The sequence below is a fragment of the Urocampus carinirostris genome, chromosome 17, assembly GCF_059441175.1.
Source record: "Urocampus carinirostris isolate Australia breed hairy pipefish chromosome 17, RoL_Ucar_1.0, whole genome shotgun sequence".
NCBI lineage: Eukaryota > Metazoa > Chordata > Actinopteri > Syngnathiformes > Syngnathidae > Urocampus > Urocampus carinirostris.
The window spans coordinates 12,268,384-12,286,803 of NC_142365.1; the positions used below are offsets into that span (position 1 = coordinate 12,268,384).

Below are 18,420 nucleotides of genomic sequence, written 5' to 3' on the forward strand. Positions count from 1 at the left end.
CACTGTAGAAGGGGAATACATGCAAATATAGTTAAGTAGAATAATACATTTTCTCATACAAATTATGAATTCATTTCCTGCATTAAATTATTGTGGGTAATATATTGATTAAAGGGATAACCACAAACCTGTCTTTTTTCATTTCTCCTTTTATACTTCCTTTTTTTACTTAACTTCTTTATACAACAATAATGATTCGTAATATCATGCATCAAAGCAAGTGAGCTGTTTGACAGCCGGCACTCTAAAAAGAGACGGACTTCCTTTCACTACATAACTACCACATGAAATCCGAGGCGGCAGATGCATGCGCACAGTAGCATCAAACCAAGAAAGGGTAGAGTGGCGTGTAGCGCTCGACATGCCAAAGCAGTTTTCTCTCCAAGAAGCGCAATGTCTCCAGCGTGATGACCAAACCTTTGTGTTTCAAGGGGCTGTGGACGTTCAGACCTGAGACGCCATAAACACAAGGATAACAAACAGTTGAAGTTCAAATAATGGTAGGAAAGCATTAGATTAGTTAAATTAATTAGCAGGAAACAATGGTGAGTCTGAAGTGACTGAGCAGAGATAAGCAACTTAAGTATTTTAACTATGAACCAGACAATCTTCATGTCAAAGTTGTGTGCTCTTGGGCACATTACCGTTTGAAACGAGAACTACTACCGGAAAATGAGGACTTTTTTTTCTACATTTTAAATTGCGGTTTATAACACTTTCACTAAGGTTGACAGGTATGCTAAATCATGTTGTTTTATAGGTAAACTTCATTGAAAATCTTGGGCCGGGTATGCTAAATCATACCTGTCAACCTGTACGGTTTTGCCGTACAAAGTATGTTTTTATGCATTTTAAGACGAGTACGACGTACAAGGAAATCTGTACGGAAAAACGCAAATTTGTCAATGATGGGTACCATCCGGTATACACCGACTATCACGAAACGGCAAATCAATCAAGTCAAAGGAGTTCTCCGCGGAAGCCTCTATCTCGGTATCGTTTTTTTTTTCCGTTGCAAACGAAGCGAGCGGTTTGATGCTACTGTGCACATGCGTCTGCCGCCTGGGGATTTCCCATCATGCATCATTCCGAAAAAAAAAAATATGGTGTACGATTATTTTGTATGGGAAAATACGACAGTTTGTACGGGCATGGAGCCGTGGAGGTTGACAGGTATGGCTGAATGATGAGAAAGCATTGCATACAATAATGACTCGTGGGAAACTGCGTCTTCGTACTTTTCTAAAAGTGACTTTAATTTGAAGGCAATTCCAACCGGAAATCCCGCTTTGACATTTATATTAGCAAAAACTCGTGTTATGTAAATATTTCAAATACTTTAATTCGGGATTTTGACATAAATTGTTTACTATTTCCCTTGTAAATCATAACTATCTACAGTATACATTTTAAAACAATTGAACCCGGTCATGGCGGAAGTAGAGAAGTTGTCAAGCACCCGTAAAATAAACCCGGAAATGGTTAAGGTTAGTATGGAAGAAACGGTAGGGATACAGTATATACAGTAAAAGCTTGAATATTATTAACATTAATACTTCTGGTGAATTGCTACCCACGAAATGTCTCCAACATTCTATTTCTAAATTGAATATCATAACTTTCTCTCATAAATTTGAAATAAAAGAGTGAATTCGCCCATCACGGAAGTAGAGAAGTCGTCAAGCAACTGTAAATAAAACCAGGAAGCCGTTCCACTCGAGACGTTTATAAACGAAGACAAGCGTCGAACTGGTGTGTTCATTGTGGAAACGACTCTTCTCATCGCACTCTTTCATATTAAACCAGTTTGACGCCCAGGTAAGTCCATATAAACGCATTTTCCAAGATTGAACATGGTAATGAATTCGATTTCGTGCTAGCAAAAAAACTAAAAACACTTGACTGGCTAGCAAGAAGTCTTCAAGGTTTTTCCTTTTTGAGTTTTGGCTTGCCGTTTTATAGGTAAACTTCATTTGAAAATCTTTTAAATTTTTAGCCCCCAAAACGTAATTTATGTTTAAACAGTTAAGTAAACTAAATTGGTGTTAGCTCGAGTGTGTAAACTGATCCTACTTTTTGACTTAGCAAAGTTTTAAATATCCGCCGGGCTTCTGTGAGAGTTACTCAAATAACTCAACCTCATAAAAACAATACTTTCGGTAAAAACGACTATTTTATATAACATAATTTAAACACATAAACCAATAACTTTGTTATACGTTCGAGTTAGTTGAGCTAGCTTGGTTGCATGCCAACGTAATAAATACTTATATATTGAAGTGACGCATACTTTTAAAATTTGGTCTGTTTTATTGGCATTAATTATATTACAATAAACATTCTTATTTTTTTAACGCTTTATTGAACCAAACGATTATACACTTCAATACAAATAAATCCACTGCAATGTTGTGTTAACATTGTAAATGGGAAATGGGCTGCATTTATATAGCGCTTTTCAAGTCAATGAAGACCTCCCAAAGCGCTTTACAATGTGCTTCACACACACACTCATGCACCAATAGCAGCCCTGCTGGCCTGCTTATTGGGGGCATTAGGGGTTCAGTGTTTTCCCCAAGGACACTTGGACATATAACACGGAGGAGCCGGGAATCGAACCTGCAATCTCTTATACCCAAGACAAGCGCTCCACCTCCTGTACTAATGCTGCCCATATATAAATATATATCTCATCTCATCTCATCTCATTAGCCGTACCGCTTATCCTCATTAGGGTCGCGGGGGGGCTGGAGCCCATCCCGGGCAGTGGGCAGGGGACACCCTGAACTGGTTGCCAGCCAATCGCATATATATATATATATATATATATATAAACAAACTCAATGTAATTTACAAGAAAGTTACATAGAAATATCAAAATGATTACAAATATTGTTAGTTTTAGTGGCTTTCTGATTTTAGGAAATCTTAATTGACTAAACATATTGTTTTCACTTCACGTTGAAAGACTATGAAAGAGATTTTTCTGTCTGTAAATGTATAATTTAGCTGTAATGATAATAAGTTTGACATTTGAGTTATTGAAGGTTTTTTTAATTACACACTTCTATTCTATAGCATATGAATAACCTATATTGTATGTTGACAATGTCTGTGTATTATTTGTTATTGCAACATCTGTTGCAGCCTGTTCATCCTGGAAAGGGGAATTACCTCATGTGCGGTCCCTTCTCAAGGTTTCTAATTTTCCTCATGTTGAGGTTTTTGAGTTTTCCCTTGCCCTCGTGTAGGTTTGAGATCAGGGGATGGTGTAATAATAGTCTGTGGTTTGCAATAATCTGTGGTTTGTGCAGCCCTTTGAGACTCTTTGTGATTAAGGGCTATAGAAATAAACTTGACTTGACTTTTAGCTTTGATTTACATTTCTCTGAGTCTTATGTTCCGAGCACAAAATTCTTACAAAATAGTTTGATCCCAGTGTCAATCTGATCATATAAAATTACAGGCTTCACGCCAGAAATTTTTGACCATGGGGCAGTACCAAAATAAATGTGTTACAGTTTTAAGATGTGCAGAACAACATTAATATATATTTTTTTCCAAACCTTTTCACAATATACCATAAATTTTCTCCTAACATGGGACTGAATCGAAATAGAAATCCAGATGTTGATGGCGTTTTTACTTTTTCCCCACAACACTGCATCAACAAAAAATCATATTCCAAAACTTATGTCTCTAAGAAATCTGTCTGCTATCGGTCAACGTCAGATAAAATACTGGTCTGCTATTTGTTTGTATCCCGGCAACATGAGAATGCCAATATGCTATTGGCCGAATTACCTCCCATAATGCCTTTCTCTTCATTCATTTCAGTTTTAGCGCATGCTTTGTAAAGACTTTTTAAGTTAGTATGATACGATACTGTATTTTCTTTTGTTTTTCAGTTATTCACTAAACTGAGTTTGCAATAATCAAGAAATACAAAGAAGGTACACAAATCGCTACAAACCAAATTGCATGGTAGCAAACAATAATAAGTTTGTTTGGAAAAAACATTTTTATTTTCAGATCCATTGCTATCTAAAAGTGTTGTACTACTGATAACGGCGTTTGCGGTTAAGCATAAAAACCCGATTTTGCCAGAAATTTATTCTAAAAACACTTTGAGAAATGGAGTTGTATTCGTAATTTCAAACTGTCATTTAATAATTTTCAACACTCTCCACTTTCGACAAAAGAACCTCTCTGCAAGTTAACTTATATTGTGCCACTTAAAAAAAAAAAAATCAAGTGCAAAAGTGTTTTCTTTTGCATGATATTTGATAAATATTTTGATAACTAAAATAAAATTGTAATAAAAATTGCATATGCAGAAATAAAATAACAAATTTTAAAAATATAATTTATTTTAGACCTTTACATATTAAAACATTAAATTTACATTTTTTTTGAATGTACAAGATGTTTCATAAAAAAAACATTTTTATGAATGGAGGTACTAAGGAACACCGGGGACCAGACACCTTTTTTTTTTTCTTCTTTTTTTTCTATTGGTAGTTGACTCACTCATGAATGAGTTTAATGCTACCCTGGCTAGTGTCCCGGATTCCGTGGCACCCCCTACGGCTTAAATCACAACTTAAAAGACGCACCCCTTGGTTTACTGATGAAACTAGATCGCTTACACAAGACCGCAGGAAATCTGAAAGAAAATGGCGCGCTACCAAGCTTGAGGTTTTCCATAAACCCTGGTGTGAAAGCTTGTTAAAGTATAAAACAGCCCTTGCCTCTGCAAAATCAGCCTATTTTTCGAAGGTGATTGCGGCACAATAGAATAACCCCAAAATCCTAGTTGTCGACGGGGGCGAGTCAATTTTTTTCTTTGTTACTAAAAAGCCACATCATACACATGGGCACACATAAACATCATATATTAATCATGTATCCAAGCATACACAGATCTCTACTCGGCTAGATCTGATGAAAAAAAACACACCAACATGATAATATCAATAATTTTCAACAGTCAACATTGTGAGCACTGTTCTACACACACAAACTCCATTCAAACATAACATCTTTCTCTTACTGCTTAGTGAGACTTCTGGCAATCCTTATCTTGAACAATCCTTTTCAAATCTGGGTTGTATTCTGCTACTGGTACTCTAAGCAATTCTTTTAAAAGGGCGTCAGTCAGAAGAGAACGATGCTTTGATTTCACACGTTTCAGGACGGAAAACACTGAGTCACAGACGTACGTTGACCCTAACATGGACAGTATCTTAAGCGCAGCTCGTTTGATGTTGTAATCTTAATTTGTCCAAAAATCTTGCATTGAAGGTCAGGAAAGTTGTGCTTTAGTTCCTCTGTGTTTGTGTTTTTGTTTTCAGGCAGCATGAGCAGAGAGCTCAACGTGCCCACGGGCTCGCCAGCCCCGGGCATGTCAGAGCGGGCCCCTGACGGCAGCAGTGGTGGTGGTGGCGGCGGCATGGATTACAGAGACTGGGTGCGGCGCAGCTACCTGGAGCTGGTTAGCTCCAACCACCATTCAGTGCAGGCTCTCTCCTGGAGAAAACTCTACCTGAGCCGAGCCAAACTCAAAGCCTCCAGCAGGACCTCTGCGCTGCTCTCTGGTTTCGCAATGGTCGGTTTTCGTTTTAAATACATCTGATGTGCTGGATCTTTAGTCAGGCCATTGCATATTTCCTAAATCTTTTTGGGATCATGGAATATTTTAAATAACATTGTACCTGGATTGAAGGAGCACTCCCCAAAAAAACGTCTTTTGGCATATATTTTTCCTGTATAAGGCACACTGGACTATTTGAAGCATGGAATTAAAACTATAGTAACAGCTAGGGTCGCCTAAAAAGAAACAAATCAATTTAAGTTAAAATAATTTATTTCATAGAACATAATAATATTGACATCTGGTTTCACTACTAAAAGTAATTATTCATAAATTGTTACTGTGCTGTCCTCACTCCGAAGTATCTCCTTTTTGCCAGCTAGACAGTCACTGAACAAGGTCTCAATTTGCCAGACTCCTTTCTTTAGTTTCTGTTTATTTGGACAATGGCCTCAAACATTACTTTTAAGAGGTCCCTGTAAAACTAAAAACCGGTAAAAAGAAGTCCCATTCGCTTGGTAGTTATACAGATACATTCTAAGCTAAGCTAAGATATGCGTACAACAATTCAAACAAGTATGTCATTTTGGATGAAACGTTACCATAAAGATAAATATTCATCCGGGTAATCACAATATGTTTCATACTTCCGGACAATTATTTTCCAAAGCGACAACTTTTTCATTTTCATTGAGCGTTTGAAAATTGGTGTCTGAGCTGCCGTTCAAGTTCTGCACTTTTCTTTTGTTTCCTAACTACAACAAGTCACTCGAAGACAATTCAATATGTTTCTGTTATACAAAGCTTGCAGGATTATACACCTGCTCTGTGATGGGCTTAGTGGTCTGTAAAAGCAGACACTTGGTAACAGACAGCATTTTTAAGCATAAAAGAACACACCAGGAGGGTCCCAGGTAAAGTTGTGGAAAAGTTCAAAGCAGGATTGGGATACAAGACACGTTTGCAATATTTAAGCATCTCCCAGAGCATTGTAGAAGCAATAATATCAAAATGGAGAGAACATAAAACCACTGAAAACTTACAGAGACCTGGCTGTCCCTCTAATCTTTCAACCCAAGTCATTTGAATATTAATCAGTGAGGCAACCAAGAGGCCCAGAATACACAGCTGAGGTAGAATAATCTGTGCAAAAGGGTTCTATCTGTTAAGGGGATCAAGATGATCTCTAGCTTTTTCTTGTCTGCCATTTTTTTCTGTGTGATCTGTCCATTGTTAATCAAAGCTGTTGGTTTTCAACTTTTGTAACCTTGCATATAATGACTAGTGGAAAAAACAATAGAAAATGTCAATCAATCAAACATGTGGAACAAGGTGCTCTGGTCAGATGAGACCCAAACTGAACTTTTTGGTCTGAATGCAAAGCGTTACATTTTGTTTAAGAGTAACACTGCACATCATCCCTACTGTCAAACATTTTGGTGGCAGCATCATCCTCTGGTGTTGTTTACCTCAGCAGGGACTGGGAAGATCTTGAGAGTTGATGGAACCAAATACAGGGCGATTCTGGCAGAACATCTTTTGGTGTCTATATGAGACCTGATAATGGGGCGCAGATTCACTTTCCAACAGGACAACGACCCAAAACCTAAAGCAAAATTTAAAATGGAACGTTTTAAGACAAACACTATAAATTTGTTAAAATGGCCAGACCAAAGTCCAGATCTTACCTAGCATTTCTGGAAAGATTTGAAAAATGTTGTCAAAACTATCAAAGCTTAAGGAACATGAACTGTTTTAAATAAGAAAGGGCAAATATTTGTTTCAAGTTGTGCCAAACTTATAAAGACATACCCCAAAAGACTTGTGGCTGTGATCGCAGAAAAAAGAGGGTTGCACCAAGTATTAACTCAAAGAGGGCCAAGATTTTTGCAACGCCCACTGTCCAATTTTTTTAACTGGATAAATTTGGGTTCTTCTCAAGATTGGGTCTCGCATGTTGTTGATTCTTAGAAAATATCTAGTTGTTTTTTTTACCTAAGCCTGAAATAAAAACTATGTCGAAAGGTTCTTAGGGCTTATACCCTTACAAGGCCCTGTATTTCTATTATCGATTTATGTCTACTGACAATTGCAGCCTTACTGTTAAATAATGAAAGGGTTGTGATTCCAGGTGGCCATGGTGGAGGTTCAGCTGGAGATGCAGTACAGTTACCCGCGAGCGCTGCTGGTGGCATTTAGCGTGTGCACGACGGTGCTGGTGGCGGTTCACCTTTTTGCCTTGCTCATCAGCACGTGCATCCTACCTAACGTGGAGGCCGTCAGCAACATTCACAACCTCAACTCAGTCAGCGAGTCGCCGCACGAGCGCATGCATCACTACATCGAGTTGGCCTGGGGATTCTCCACCGCGCTCGGCATCCTGCTCTTCCTGGCCGAGGTGGTGCTCCTCTGCTGGATCAAGTTCCTGCCCATGGACTCGGGAGGCGCCGCCGCGACACCGCCCGCGACAGAGGCGCGCGACAGCGGCTGGCTGGCGGCCTTGGCATCCACCATCATCATGGTGCCGGTGGGCGTCATCTTCGTGGTCTTCACCGTCCACTTCTACCGCTCGCTGGTGCGCCACAAGACGGAGCGCCACCACCAGGAGATCGAGGAGCTGCACAAGATAAAAGTGCAACTGGACGGCCAGGAGAGGGCCCTGCAGGTCGTGTGATGCACTCCGCCTTATTTATTTAAACATGTCATACTGTGCACTTCTGGGCTTCAAAACGGCCTTTTTGTCTTAATTTACATTGTCATCTGCTAACTGGGAAGGTTTAGAATTTCCTCTCCCACGCCACTTCATTCAGTTCATCTGACAGGATCCCATGGTGTGGTTGGTAGTCTTAGCAGACCTCCCAAACGCCAGCCACTCTTGACAGGATCTCAAGGTGTTCCCAGGCCATTCTGCAGACATAGTCTTTTCCTCTTATCTGGGGCGAGTTCAGCTGTCTCGACAGATAAACCCAAGACTCCCTATTGCCGGGCATTTTATTCCGGTCATCTGACTGGTTCCTGAGGCATTCCCGGGCCATTCTGGAGAATTGGTCTTTTCTTATTATCCTGGGCAAGGTCAGCAGTCTCCGCAGCAATACCCAGGCGTCCCTACCCTGAGCCTCTACATTAAACTCATCTGGTAGCATCCTGAGGCGCACCTAGGTCTTTCTGGAGACTTAGTCTGTTCTTATCCAGGGCGGGGTTGGTAGCCTCGGCAGAAAAATCCAGAGCTTCCAATTTCCCAACCACTTGGTTCAGCTCATAAGACAGGATACTGAGGTGTTCCCAGGCCATTCTGGTGAAATAATCTATTCCTCTGATCCAGAAAAACTCAGACCTCCCATCCTCAGCCACTTCACCTGGCTTATTTGACGGGATCCCAAGGTGTTCCCTTAACGTAGTCTCACCAGCTAGCCCTGGGTTGTCTCCTGGGCCTCCTCCCGTTGCAGGTGTCCAGGAGACATCACCACTTAATGCCCGAGCCATCTCATTTGGGTCCTCTTACTAAAGTAAGTAAATAAAAAAACTGTCTAGGCCAAGCATTTGGCGATCAAGGGCAGGAGCCTTACTAAGGAAACTGTCAGCTTACACCTTGTCCCCAGCCGCTTTGTTCAGCAAATCCCAAGGCATTCTCAAGCCAGCCTAGAGACATAGTGTGTCCAGGGTTAGGCGGCCTTACCAGATGCCTGAGCCACTTCAACAGTTTCCTCTCAATTTTAAGCCAAGTCTGTGAATTACTGTCATGCAGAGTTTTTGCTTCCTCACTTTTCAGGAAATCAAATATCATCGACAATCTTAAGTTTAAAATGTTTATGATAACAATTCATGGGGAATAAGCTGAAGTAGCAACGTCCATGCTGCATGTCGTTTTGAATGTCGACAGAAAAAAAGGGCTTAAATGTTTTTGTTGCCAATTTGTTTTCCTGGTTGTTATGTGTCTATGGTTGATGTGCAAAAGGGGTCTCTGCTACCTTTAAGTTAAAACGTAAAAGAAAAACTGTTAAAATATGTATTGATGAGTAATTTTCCTATTAAGAGAGAGATCTGTTACGATTATTGATTTAAAGCCTTGTTTACACTACTTGTATTTTGGACAAAATGTTACCTTTTTTTATGTGTATTTTCCGAAAGTTAATCCGGCTTATATTTGTTATGTGATGTATTTCGCATGAAGTCTTAAACCAATATTGGTCTGTTTTTACTGAGAGTTGCTCATCAAGAAAACACCAATGGTCTATAGAGGCTAGCTACTTCCTTAGTAAAACTAGCTCAGCCTTGCTAGTTAGCAAAGAATTCATTGCAGATTTCTGAAGCAAAAGTTATTTATCTTGAGGCTGACTTGACTAAAACTATCTTGGCTTGAAGATGCTTGCTAGCTTAGACCTGTTACTTTTCTCGCTAGCCGAAACATTTGACTTTGCCTGCTAGCTAGTCGAGTTCCCGGGCTTGCTGGCTCTGTCTTTTTAATATTTCAAGCAAATGTAAAAGTATCTTCCTGCTAGCAAGAAAGTTAACTGTCCAAAACAGCTAAAACTTGAAAAAAAAAATCCTTGTAGCAAAATTATTGACCTTTCCTGTTATCTAAGGCGTTTAGCTGTCCTAGCTAGTGACTGCTTTGATGCTTCACAACGCCAATTCCTTTCGTTAACCAAAGACACTTTCTCACTTCAATGAAAATGAAGCTAATATACTCGTGCAGCGAGCAAGTGGGCTAGCTACTTTTAAGCCAGTCTAATGCAACTTTGAACTTAAAACCTGTTACAGTACTCTAATATTGTTTACACTCAATTTAAAGCTTAAAAGGTTCAAATGTATTTTGTGTGTTTTCAATTTCCTGTCGGATTTCATTTTTGATCATTAAAATGTCACTTTACTGACCTTGTTTCCAGTGTCACCTTAGATACATCTCGGTGAGTACAGTATTTTCTTTGATGTGCTTTGATTTCAACCATTATTTCATTTACTTTTTGGGGATGCGCCTTTGTTTCATGAAAATACGGCAGGACTTTACATTGTTGACTTTATCTTCCGCTCCAGGCAGTCGTCAGCGTTTCAAATGCTAATACTTTATGTCAACTTTTAAACGACTGTTGGTTTAACTTGCAGTTCCCTCGAATCGGGAATAAAAAAGTTAATTTGTTTCAAACTATGTGATGCCAAAATTCTAGCTGTATACACAGTTATAAATACAAAAAATGCAGTGAATTCACATCGACTTCTGTAAAGATAAGAAAAATGGAAAGGAAAAAGGTTGCGTATTAACGGAAGGAGAGAACAAATAAGTATTTTTATGTCTTGTCTAAAACCTTACAGTTGGAGCATGTCCAGAAGCCGCAGAAATTTTTGAGCCGAGCGACGGGTATAGTCCACATATTAATTTATTTAGCCGGGGCGGCAGTAGCTCAGGAGATAGAGCGATCGTTTTAGGATTAAGGGATCCCAGTTCGAATCCCGGCTTGTCCGTGTTACATGCCGAAGTGTCCTTGGGTAAGACACTGAACCCCCAATACCCCCAATAAGCAGGTTAGCGCCTTACATGGCTGCACAGATCACGGCCGCTATTGGGAAATGTGAAGCACACTGTAAAGCGCTTTGGGAAGTAATTGACTTGAAAAGCGCTATATAAATGCAGATCATTTCATTTCATCAAAGAGTTGAACAAATCGGGTCTTTCTGCCGTGCCAAATTACAATTGTGTGTTCATGACCAAGCCGCTGGCGATTGGTCTGCGCTGTAATTTCCCAATTCTCCTTTGAAGAATGGGAGGATGGGTGATAGGTCATCGCCCTCAGGAAAGAATTGGGCAAGACGCACACTCCAACCCCCCAGGCGAGGTGATAAGTCATTATTATCTGCACCGAATGGAACAAAAGGCACATTCCAACGCAAAGCGCGGTTTACGACACCCTTCTTCCAGAGTTCCCACTTGAACGCTGAAGTCAGATTTAGGACAAGTATATTTGGCTTATTTAAGATAAAATAGTGTATAAAATAGTAAATAACTTCAGTGACTTATTGCGGTGATTTTATATTTACATACACAAAAATACGCGCAGGCGTCGTCCGTGGATGTAACGTCTTTATGAGCCGGCTACCCTCTAGCCGCTTTCTCTTACTCTCTTTCCTCTTACCTCCAATTGTATAGTTTGTCTGCATTAATGTAAGGGGGGTAGTATGTTGAAAAAAACGTAAGGGGTTAGTATGTCGAAAATAATACGTAAGGGAGGGAGAGTAGTCTGTCAAAAATGTCAAAAAAAACTATGTAAGGGGGTTTAGTATGTTGAAAATGTTGAAAAAAAAAACGTAAGATGTTAGTATGTCGAAAATGTCAAAAAAACACAGAAGGGGGGGTAGTATGTTGAAAAAAAAAAACGTAAGGGGTTAGTATGTCGAAAATGTCAAAAAAAATGTGTAAGGGGGGGTAGTATGTCGAAAGTTGAACAAAAACGTAAGGGGTTACAATGTCGAAAATGTCAAAAAAACAGAAGGGGGGGTAGTATGTCGAAAATGTCAAAAAAAACACGTAAGGGGGGTAGTATGTTGAAAAAACGTAAGGGGTTACTATGTTGGAAATGTAAAAAAAACATGTAAGGGGGGTAGTGTGTCAAAAATGTTGAAAAAAACCATAAGGGGTTAGTATGTTGAAAATCTCAGAAAAACATGTAAGGGGGAATAGTATGTCGAAAAAGTTAAAAAAAAAAAACGTAAGGGGTTAGTATGTCGAAAAAAAATATGTAAGGGGGGTAGTATGTCGAATATGTTGAAAAAAACCGTAAGGGGTTAGTATGTTGAAAATCTCAGAAAAACATGTATGTCGAAAAAGTTAAAAAAAAAACGTAAGGGGTTAGTATGTCGAAAAAAAAACGTAGGGGTAGTATGTCGAAAATGTTGAAAAAAAAAAACGTAAGGGGTTGTTAGTATGTCGAGTATGTTGAAAAAAAACGTGAGAGGTTAGTATGTCGAGAATGTAAAAAAAAAAAACACAGAAGGGGGGGGGTATGTCGAGAATGTTGAAAATCTCAGAAAAACATGTAAGGGGGATAGTATGTCGAAAATGTTGAAAAAAAACGTAAGGGGTTAGTATGTCGAAAATGTCAAAAAAAACACGTAAGGGGGGTAGTATGTCGAAAATAAAAAACGTGGGGAGTAGTATGTTGAAAATGTTGGAAAAAAAACGTGAGAGGTTAGTATGTCGAGAATGTTGAAAATCTCAGAAAAACATGTAAGGGGGATAGTATGTCGAAAAAGTTAAAAAAAAACGTAAGGGGTTGTTAGTTTGTCGAAAATGTTGAAAAAAAAAACGTAAGGGGGGTAGTATGTTGAAAAAACGTAAGGGGTTACTATGTTGGAAATGTAAAAAAAACATGTAAGGGGGGGTAGTATGTCGAAAATGTAAAAAAAAAAACAGAAGGGGGGGTAGTATGTCGAGAATGTTGAAAAAAACCATAAGGGGTTGGTATGTTGAAAATCTCAGAAAAACATGTGAGGGGGATAGTATGTCGAAAAAGTCAAAAAAACGTAAGGGGTTAGTATGTCGGAAAAAAAAACGTGGAGGGTAGTATGTCGAAAATGTTGAAAAAAAACGTAAGGGGTTAGTATGTCGAAAATGTTGAAAAAAAAAACACAGAAGGGGGGGTAGTATGTCGAGTATGTTGAAAAAAAACGTGAGAGGTTAGTATGTCGAGAATGTTGAAAATCTCAGAAAAACATGTAAGGGGGATAGTATGTCGAAAAAGTTAAAAAAAAAAAAACGCAAGGGGTTAGTATGTCGAAAAAAAAAACGTGGGGGGGTAGTATGTCGAAAAAGTTAAAAAAAAAAAAACGCAAGGGGTTAGTATGTCGAAAAAAAAAACGTGGGGGGGTAGTATGTCGAAAATGTTGAAAAAAAAAACGTAAGGGGTTAGTATGTCGAAAATGTCAAAAAAAAAATGTGTAAGGGGGGGTAGTATGTCGAAAGTTGAACAAAAACGTAAGGGGTTACAATGTCGAAAATGTCAAAAAAACAGAAGGGGGGGTAGTATGTCGAAAATGTCAAAAAAAACACGTAAGGGGGGTAGTATGTCGAAAATAAAAAACGTGGGGAGTAGTATGTCGAAAATGTTGAAAAAAAACGTGAGAGGTTAGTATGTCGAGAATGTTGAAAATCTCAGAAAAACATGTAAGGGGGATAGTATGTCGAAAAAGTTAAAAAAAAAACGCAAGGGGTTAGTATGTCGAAAAAAAAAACGTGGGGGGGTAGTATGTCGAAAATGTTGAAAAAAAAAACGTAAGGGGTTAGTTTGTCGAAAAAAAAAACGTGGAGGGGTAGTATGTCGAAAATGTTGAAAAAAAAAACGTAAGGGGTTAGTTTGTCGAAAAAAAAAACGTGGGTATGTCGAAAATGTTGAAAAAAAAACGTAAGGGGTTGTTAGTATGTCGAAAATGTTGAAAAAAAAAACGTAAGGGGTTAGTATGTCGAAAATGTTGAAAAAAAACGTGAGAGGTTAGTATGTCGAAAATGTCAAAAAAAACACGTAAGGGGGGTAGTATGTTGAAAAAACGTAAGGGGTTACTATGTTGGAAATGTAAAAAAAACATGTAAGGGGGTAGTATGTCGAAAGAGTTGAAAAAAAACGTAAGGGGTTAGTATGTCGAAAATGTTGAAAAAAACGTGAGAGGTTAGTATGTCGAGAATGTTGAAAATCTCAGAAAAACATGTAAGGGGGATAGTATGTCGAAAAAGTAAAAAAAAAAAAAAACGTAAGGGGTTAGTATGTCGAAAAAAAAAACGTGGGGGGTAGTATGTCGAAAATGTTGAAAAAAAAACGTAAGGGGTTAGTATGTCGAAAATGTTGAAAAAAAAACCGTAAGGGGTTAGTATGTCGAAAATGTTGAAAAAAAACGTGAGAGGTTAGTATGTCGAAAATGTCAAAAAAAAAACACAGAAGGGGGGGTAGTATGTCGAGTATGTTGAAAAAAAACGTGAGAGGTTAGTATGTCGAGAATGTTGAAAATCTCAGAAAAACATGTAAGGGGGATAGTATGTCGAAAAAGTTAAAAAAAAAAAACGCAAGGGGTTAGTATGTCGAAAAAAAAAACGTGGGGGGGTAGTATGTCGAAAATGTTGAAAAAAAAAACGTAAGGGGTTAGTATGTCGAAAATGTCAAAAAAAAAATGTGTAAGGGGGGGTAGTATGTCGAAAGTTGAACAAAAACGTAAGGGGTTACAATGTCGAAAATGTCAAAAAAACAGAAGGGGGGGTAGTATGTCGAAAATGTCAAAAAAAACACGTAAGGGGGGTAGTATGTCGAAAATAAAAAACGTGGGGAGTAGTATGTTGAAAATGTTGAAAAAATAACGTAAGGGGTTAGTATGTCGAAAATGTTGAAAAAAAACGTGAGAGGTTAGTATGTCGAGAATGTTGAAAATCTCAGAAAAACATGTAAGGGGGATAGTATGTCGAAAAAGTTAAAAAAAAAAAACGCAAGGGGTTAGTATGTCGAAAAAAAAAACGTGGGGGGGTAGTATGTCGAAAAAGTTAAAAAAAAAAAAACGCAAGGGGTTAGTATGTCGAAAAAAAAAACGTGGGGGGGTAGTATGTCGAAAATGTTGAAAAAAAAAACGTAAGGGGTTAGTTTGTCGAAAAAAAAAACGTGGGTATGTCGAAAATGTTGAAAAAAAAACGTAAGGGGTTGTTAGTATGTCGAAAATGTTGAAAAAAAAAACGTAAGGGGTTAGTATGTCGAAAATGTTGAAAAAAAACGTGAGAGGTTAGTATGTCGAAAATGTCAAAAAAAACACGTAAGGGGGGTAGTATGTTGAAAAAACGTAAGGGGTTACTATGTTGGAAATGTAAAAAAAACATGTAAGGGGGTAGTATGTCGAAAGAGTTGAAAAAAAACGTAAGGGGTTAGTATGTCGAAAATGTTGAAAAAAAAACACAGAAGGGGGGGTAGTATGTCGAGTATGTTGAAAAAAAACGTGAGAGGTTAGTATGTCGAGAATGTTGAAAAAAACCGTAAGGGGTTAGTATGTTGAAAATCTCAGAAAAACATGTATGTCGAAAAAGTTAAAAAAAAAACGTAAGGGGTTTTTAGTATGTCGAAAATGTAGAAAAAAAACGTAAAGGGTTAGTATGTCGAAAATGTCAAAAAAAACACGTAAGGGGGTAGTATGTTAAAAAAACATAAGGGGTTACTATGTTGGAAATGTAAAAAAAACATGTAAGGGGGTAGTATGTTGAAAAAAAACGTGAGGGGATGCTCGTAAAATGTAAAAAATGTAAAAAAAAAAAACACAGAAGGGGGGTAGTATGTCGAGAATGTTGAAAATCTCAGAAAAACATGTAAGGGGGATAGTATGTCGAAAAAGTTAAAAAAAAAAAACGTAAGGGGTTAGTATGTCGAAAAAAGACGTGGGGGTAGTATGTCGAAAATGTTGAAAAAAAAAACGTAAGGGGTTGTTAGTATGTCGAAAATGTTGGAAAAAAAAACGTAAGGGGTTAGTATGTCGAAAATGTAAAAAAAACGTAAGGGGTTAGTATGTCGAAAATGTCAAAAAAAATACATAAGGGGGGTAGTATGTTGAAAAAACGTAAGGGGTTACTATGTTGGAAATGTAAAAAAAACATGTAAGGGGGGTAGTATGTTGAAAAAAAACGTGAGGGGTTAGTATGTCGAAAATGTAAAAAAAAAAAACACAGAAGGGGGGGGGTATGTCGAGAATGTTGAAAATCTCAGAAAAACATGTAAGGGGGATAGTATGTCGAAAAAGTTAAAAAAAAAAACGTAAGGGGTTAGTATGTCGAAAAAAAAACGTGGGGGTAGTATGTCGAAAATGTTGAAAAAAAAACCGTAAGGGGTTGTTAGTATGTCGAAAATGTTGGAAAAAAAATGTAAGGGGTTAGTATGTCGAAAATGTCAAAAAAAATACATAAGGGGGGTAGTATGTTGAAAAAACGTAAGGGGTTACTATGTTGGAAATGTAAAAAAAACATGTAAGGGGGGTAGTATGTCGAAAATGTTGAAAAAAAAACGTTTTGTGTTTGTCATATTTTGTTAGCATGAAGCTGTTGGCATATTTTTTTCAACATATTTTGTTAGCATGTTTTTTTTTAGCATGTAGCTATTAGCATATTTTCTTAACATAGTTTTTAGTATGTTTTATAGCTTGTATCTGTTAGCATGACTCGTTGGCATGTAGCCTTTAGGATTAAGACGTTAGCATGTAACCATTAGCAAAACTTAATGTGTAGTAATGTGTTAGCTTGTAGCATTACTTGTTAGCATTTAACCAGCTGAATATGAGCTACTTTATTTCAGAATCTTTATATAATTTTTAATGTTGTTTTGTTTGCATATTTTATTAGCGTGTAGTTGTTAGCATATTTTGTTAGCATGAAGATGTTAGCATATTTTGTTAACCTACTTAGTTAGAATATTGTGTTAGCATGTTTTGTTAGCATACTCATGGCTTGGCATTGAACCTAAAACCCTGTGAGCGTTTTACAGGAATCTGACCTACCAACACTGTTTCTACTGCTGACCAAAACTGTAACAAATCCATAACCTTTGAACCTAAAACCCTGTGTGGAAGTCTGGCATCTTATGACACTGCTAGCTAGTACAAGATGCTCGTAAACCTCTTAGAGGTTCTAGATTTGATCCCCAGTAGAACAAATTCTCGGATTAGGGTGTTTAAAGGAGCACTTACCGTAGTTCCAACCAAAACGTCAATTCTCTTGACTGCAGATCGAACGAACGACCCTAAGACTGTTACACAGGTGTGTACCATCTGAACTACTGTCGATGTGGCAGATTCTTCTAAAACTAACCACAGCGCCAACCAAAACCTGTACACTTTCTCCAACTAAAAGCATAGACCTAGCTCAACTCTAAACCCAAGATGTGATCAGGATGGAATTGAACTCACAAGCCAAGGAGTGTCATGCAGACATCTTAACTACCAGTACTCCAACATCACACTGACCAAAATTTTAACCCCCCCCAAAAAGGGGTAGTATGTCGGAAATGTTGACATGTTCAGATCAGTTTTTGAGAATAAGTCGCAGCATTTAGATGGACCAATAACTAACATTTCGGTCTTTTCAGAGATAAGACGCAAGAAATTAAGTGACATCCACTCTTATCTCAGTGAGGCAGGCCTCCAAATTTCCAGTTTAGTGTGGCAGATTCCTTCATTGGAAGATATAGTTGAGTGTCATCCGCGTAGCAATGGAAACTGATATTATACTTGCGAATAATATCGCATCATGAAAGCATGTAAATGCTGAAAAGAAGGGGGCCAAGTCCTGAACCCTGCGGAACACCACAGGTAACACTAAAGGGCTCAGATGTTGTAATGTTTTTTTTTCTAACATCCTGGCTGCTCACTTCATGTTTCCGTTCAGCCAGCTTCCCGTTCTTTTTCAGACGATCGGTCTCGGTTCGTCCTCGATAGCATCCGGCTAGCCTGCCGTGTCCCTAGCTTATGGGGCTTGAACCCACAATCCTTAATGCAATAGAGGCCTATGCTCAGACCAAAAACATAACCCTAACTTTAGTTCCAACACTAACCCTCTAAACAAGATGACCCCAATTTCAGTATTATAATATGTACTGTAAATTTGTCATATTTACATATACTCACAAAAACACAAGTACTGTATATATACAATAGGGAGAATATCTCCATGAGGAGAACGTCAGCATCCTAATACACTGTTCTTGCAACAGCCCCCTTCTAAGTTTTCTGTAGCGGGGTTTATTTTTGCATTCTTCCTAACACATAGAAAATAACACACTCAACTCGAAGGCGGATCACCTTACAGTGTAAGGCTTACACAAATGAAT

General features: G+C 38.3%; 1 protein-coding gene and 1 long non-coding RNA gene across 2 annotated transcripts; one reads left to right on the forward strand and one right to left on the reverse strand.

The window, feature by feature from the left end:
- Nucleotides 1–17: 17 nt before the first annotated feature.
- Nucleotides 18–17,415, reverse strand: LOC148349235 (uncharacterized). The gene is made up of 3 exons (XR_015847389.1): nucleotides 17,282–17,415; nucleotides 7,063–7,199; nucleotides 18–450 (listed from the first exon to the last, which is right to left on the reverse strand). It is a non-coding gene; the product is annotated as an uncharacterized LOC148349235 (long non-coding RNA).
- orai2 (ORAI calcium release-activated calcium modulator 2) lies at nucleotides 1,591–10,468 on the forward strand. Its single transcript, XM_088321494.1, has 3 exons — nucleotides 1,591–1,818; nucleotides 5,355–5,608; nucleotides 7,725–10,468. Exons 2-3 carry the CDS (start codon nucleotides 5,360–5,362, stop codon nucleotides 8,265–8,267), a joined length of 792 nt encoding a protein of 263 aa, XP_088177620.1. The 5' UTR covers nucleotides 1,591–1,818; nucleotides 5,355–5,359; the 3' UTR covers nucleotides 8,268–10,468.
- Nucleotides 17,416–18,420: the final 1,005 nt, after the last annotated feature.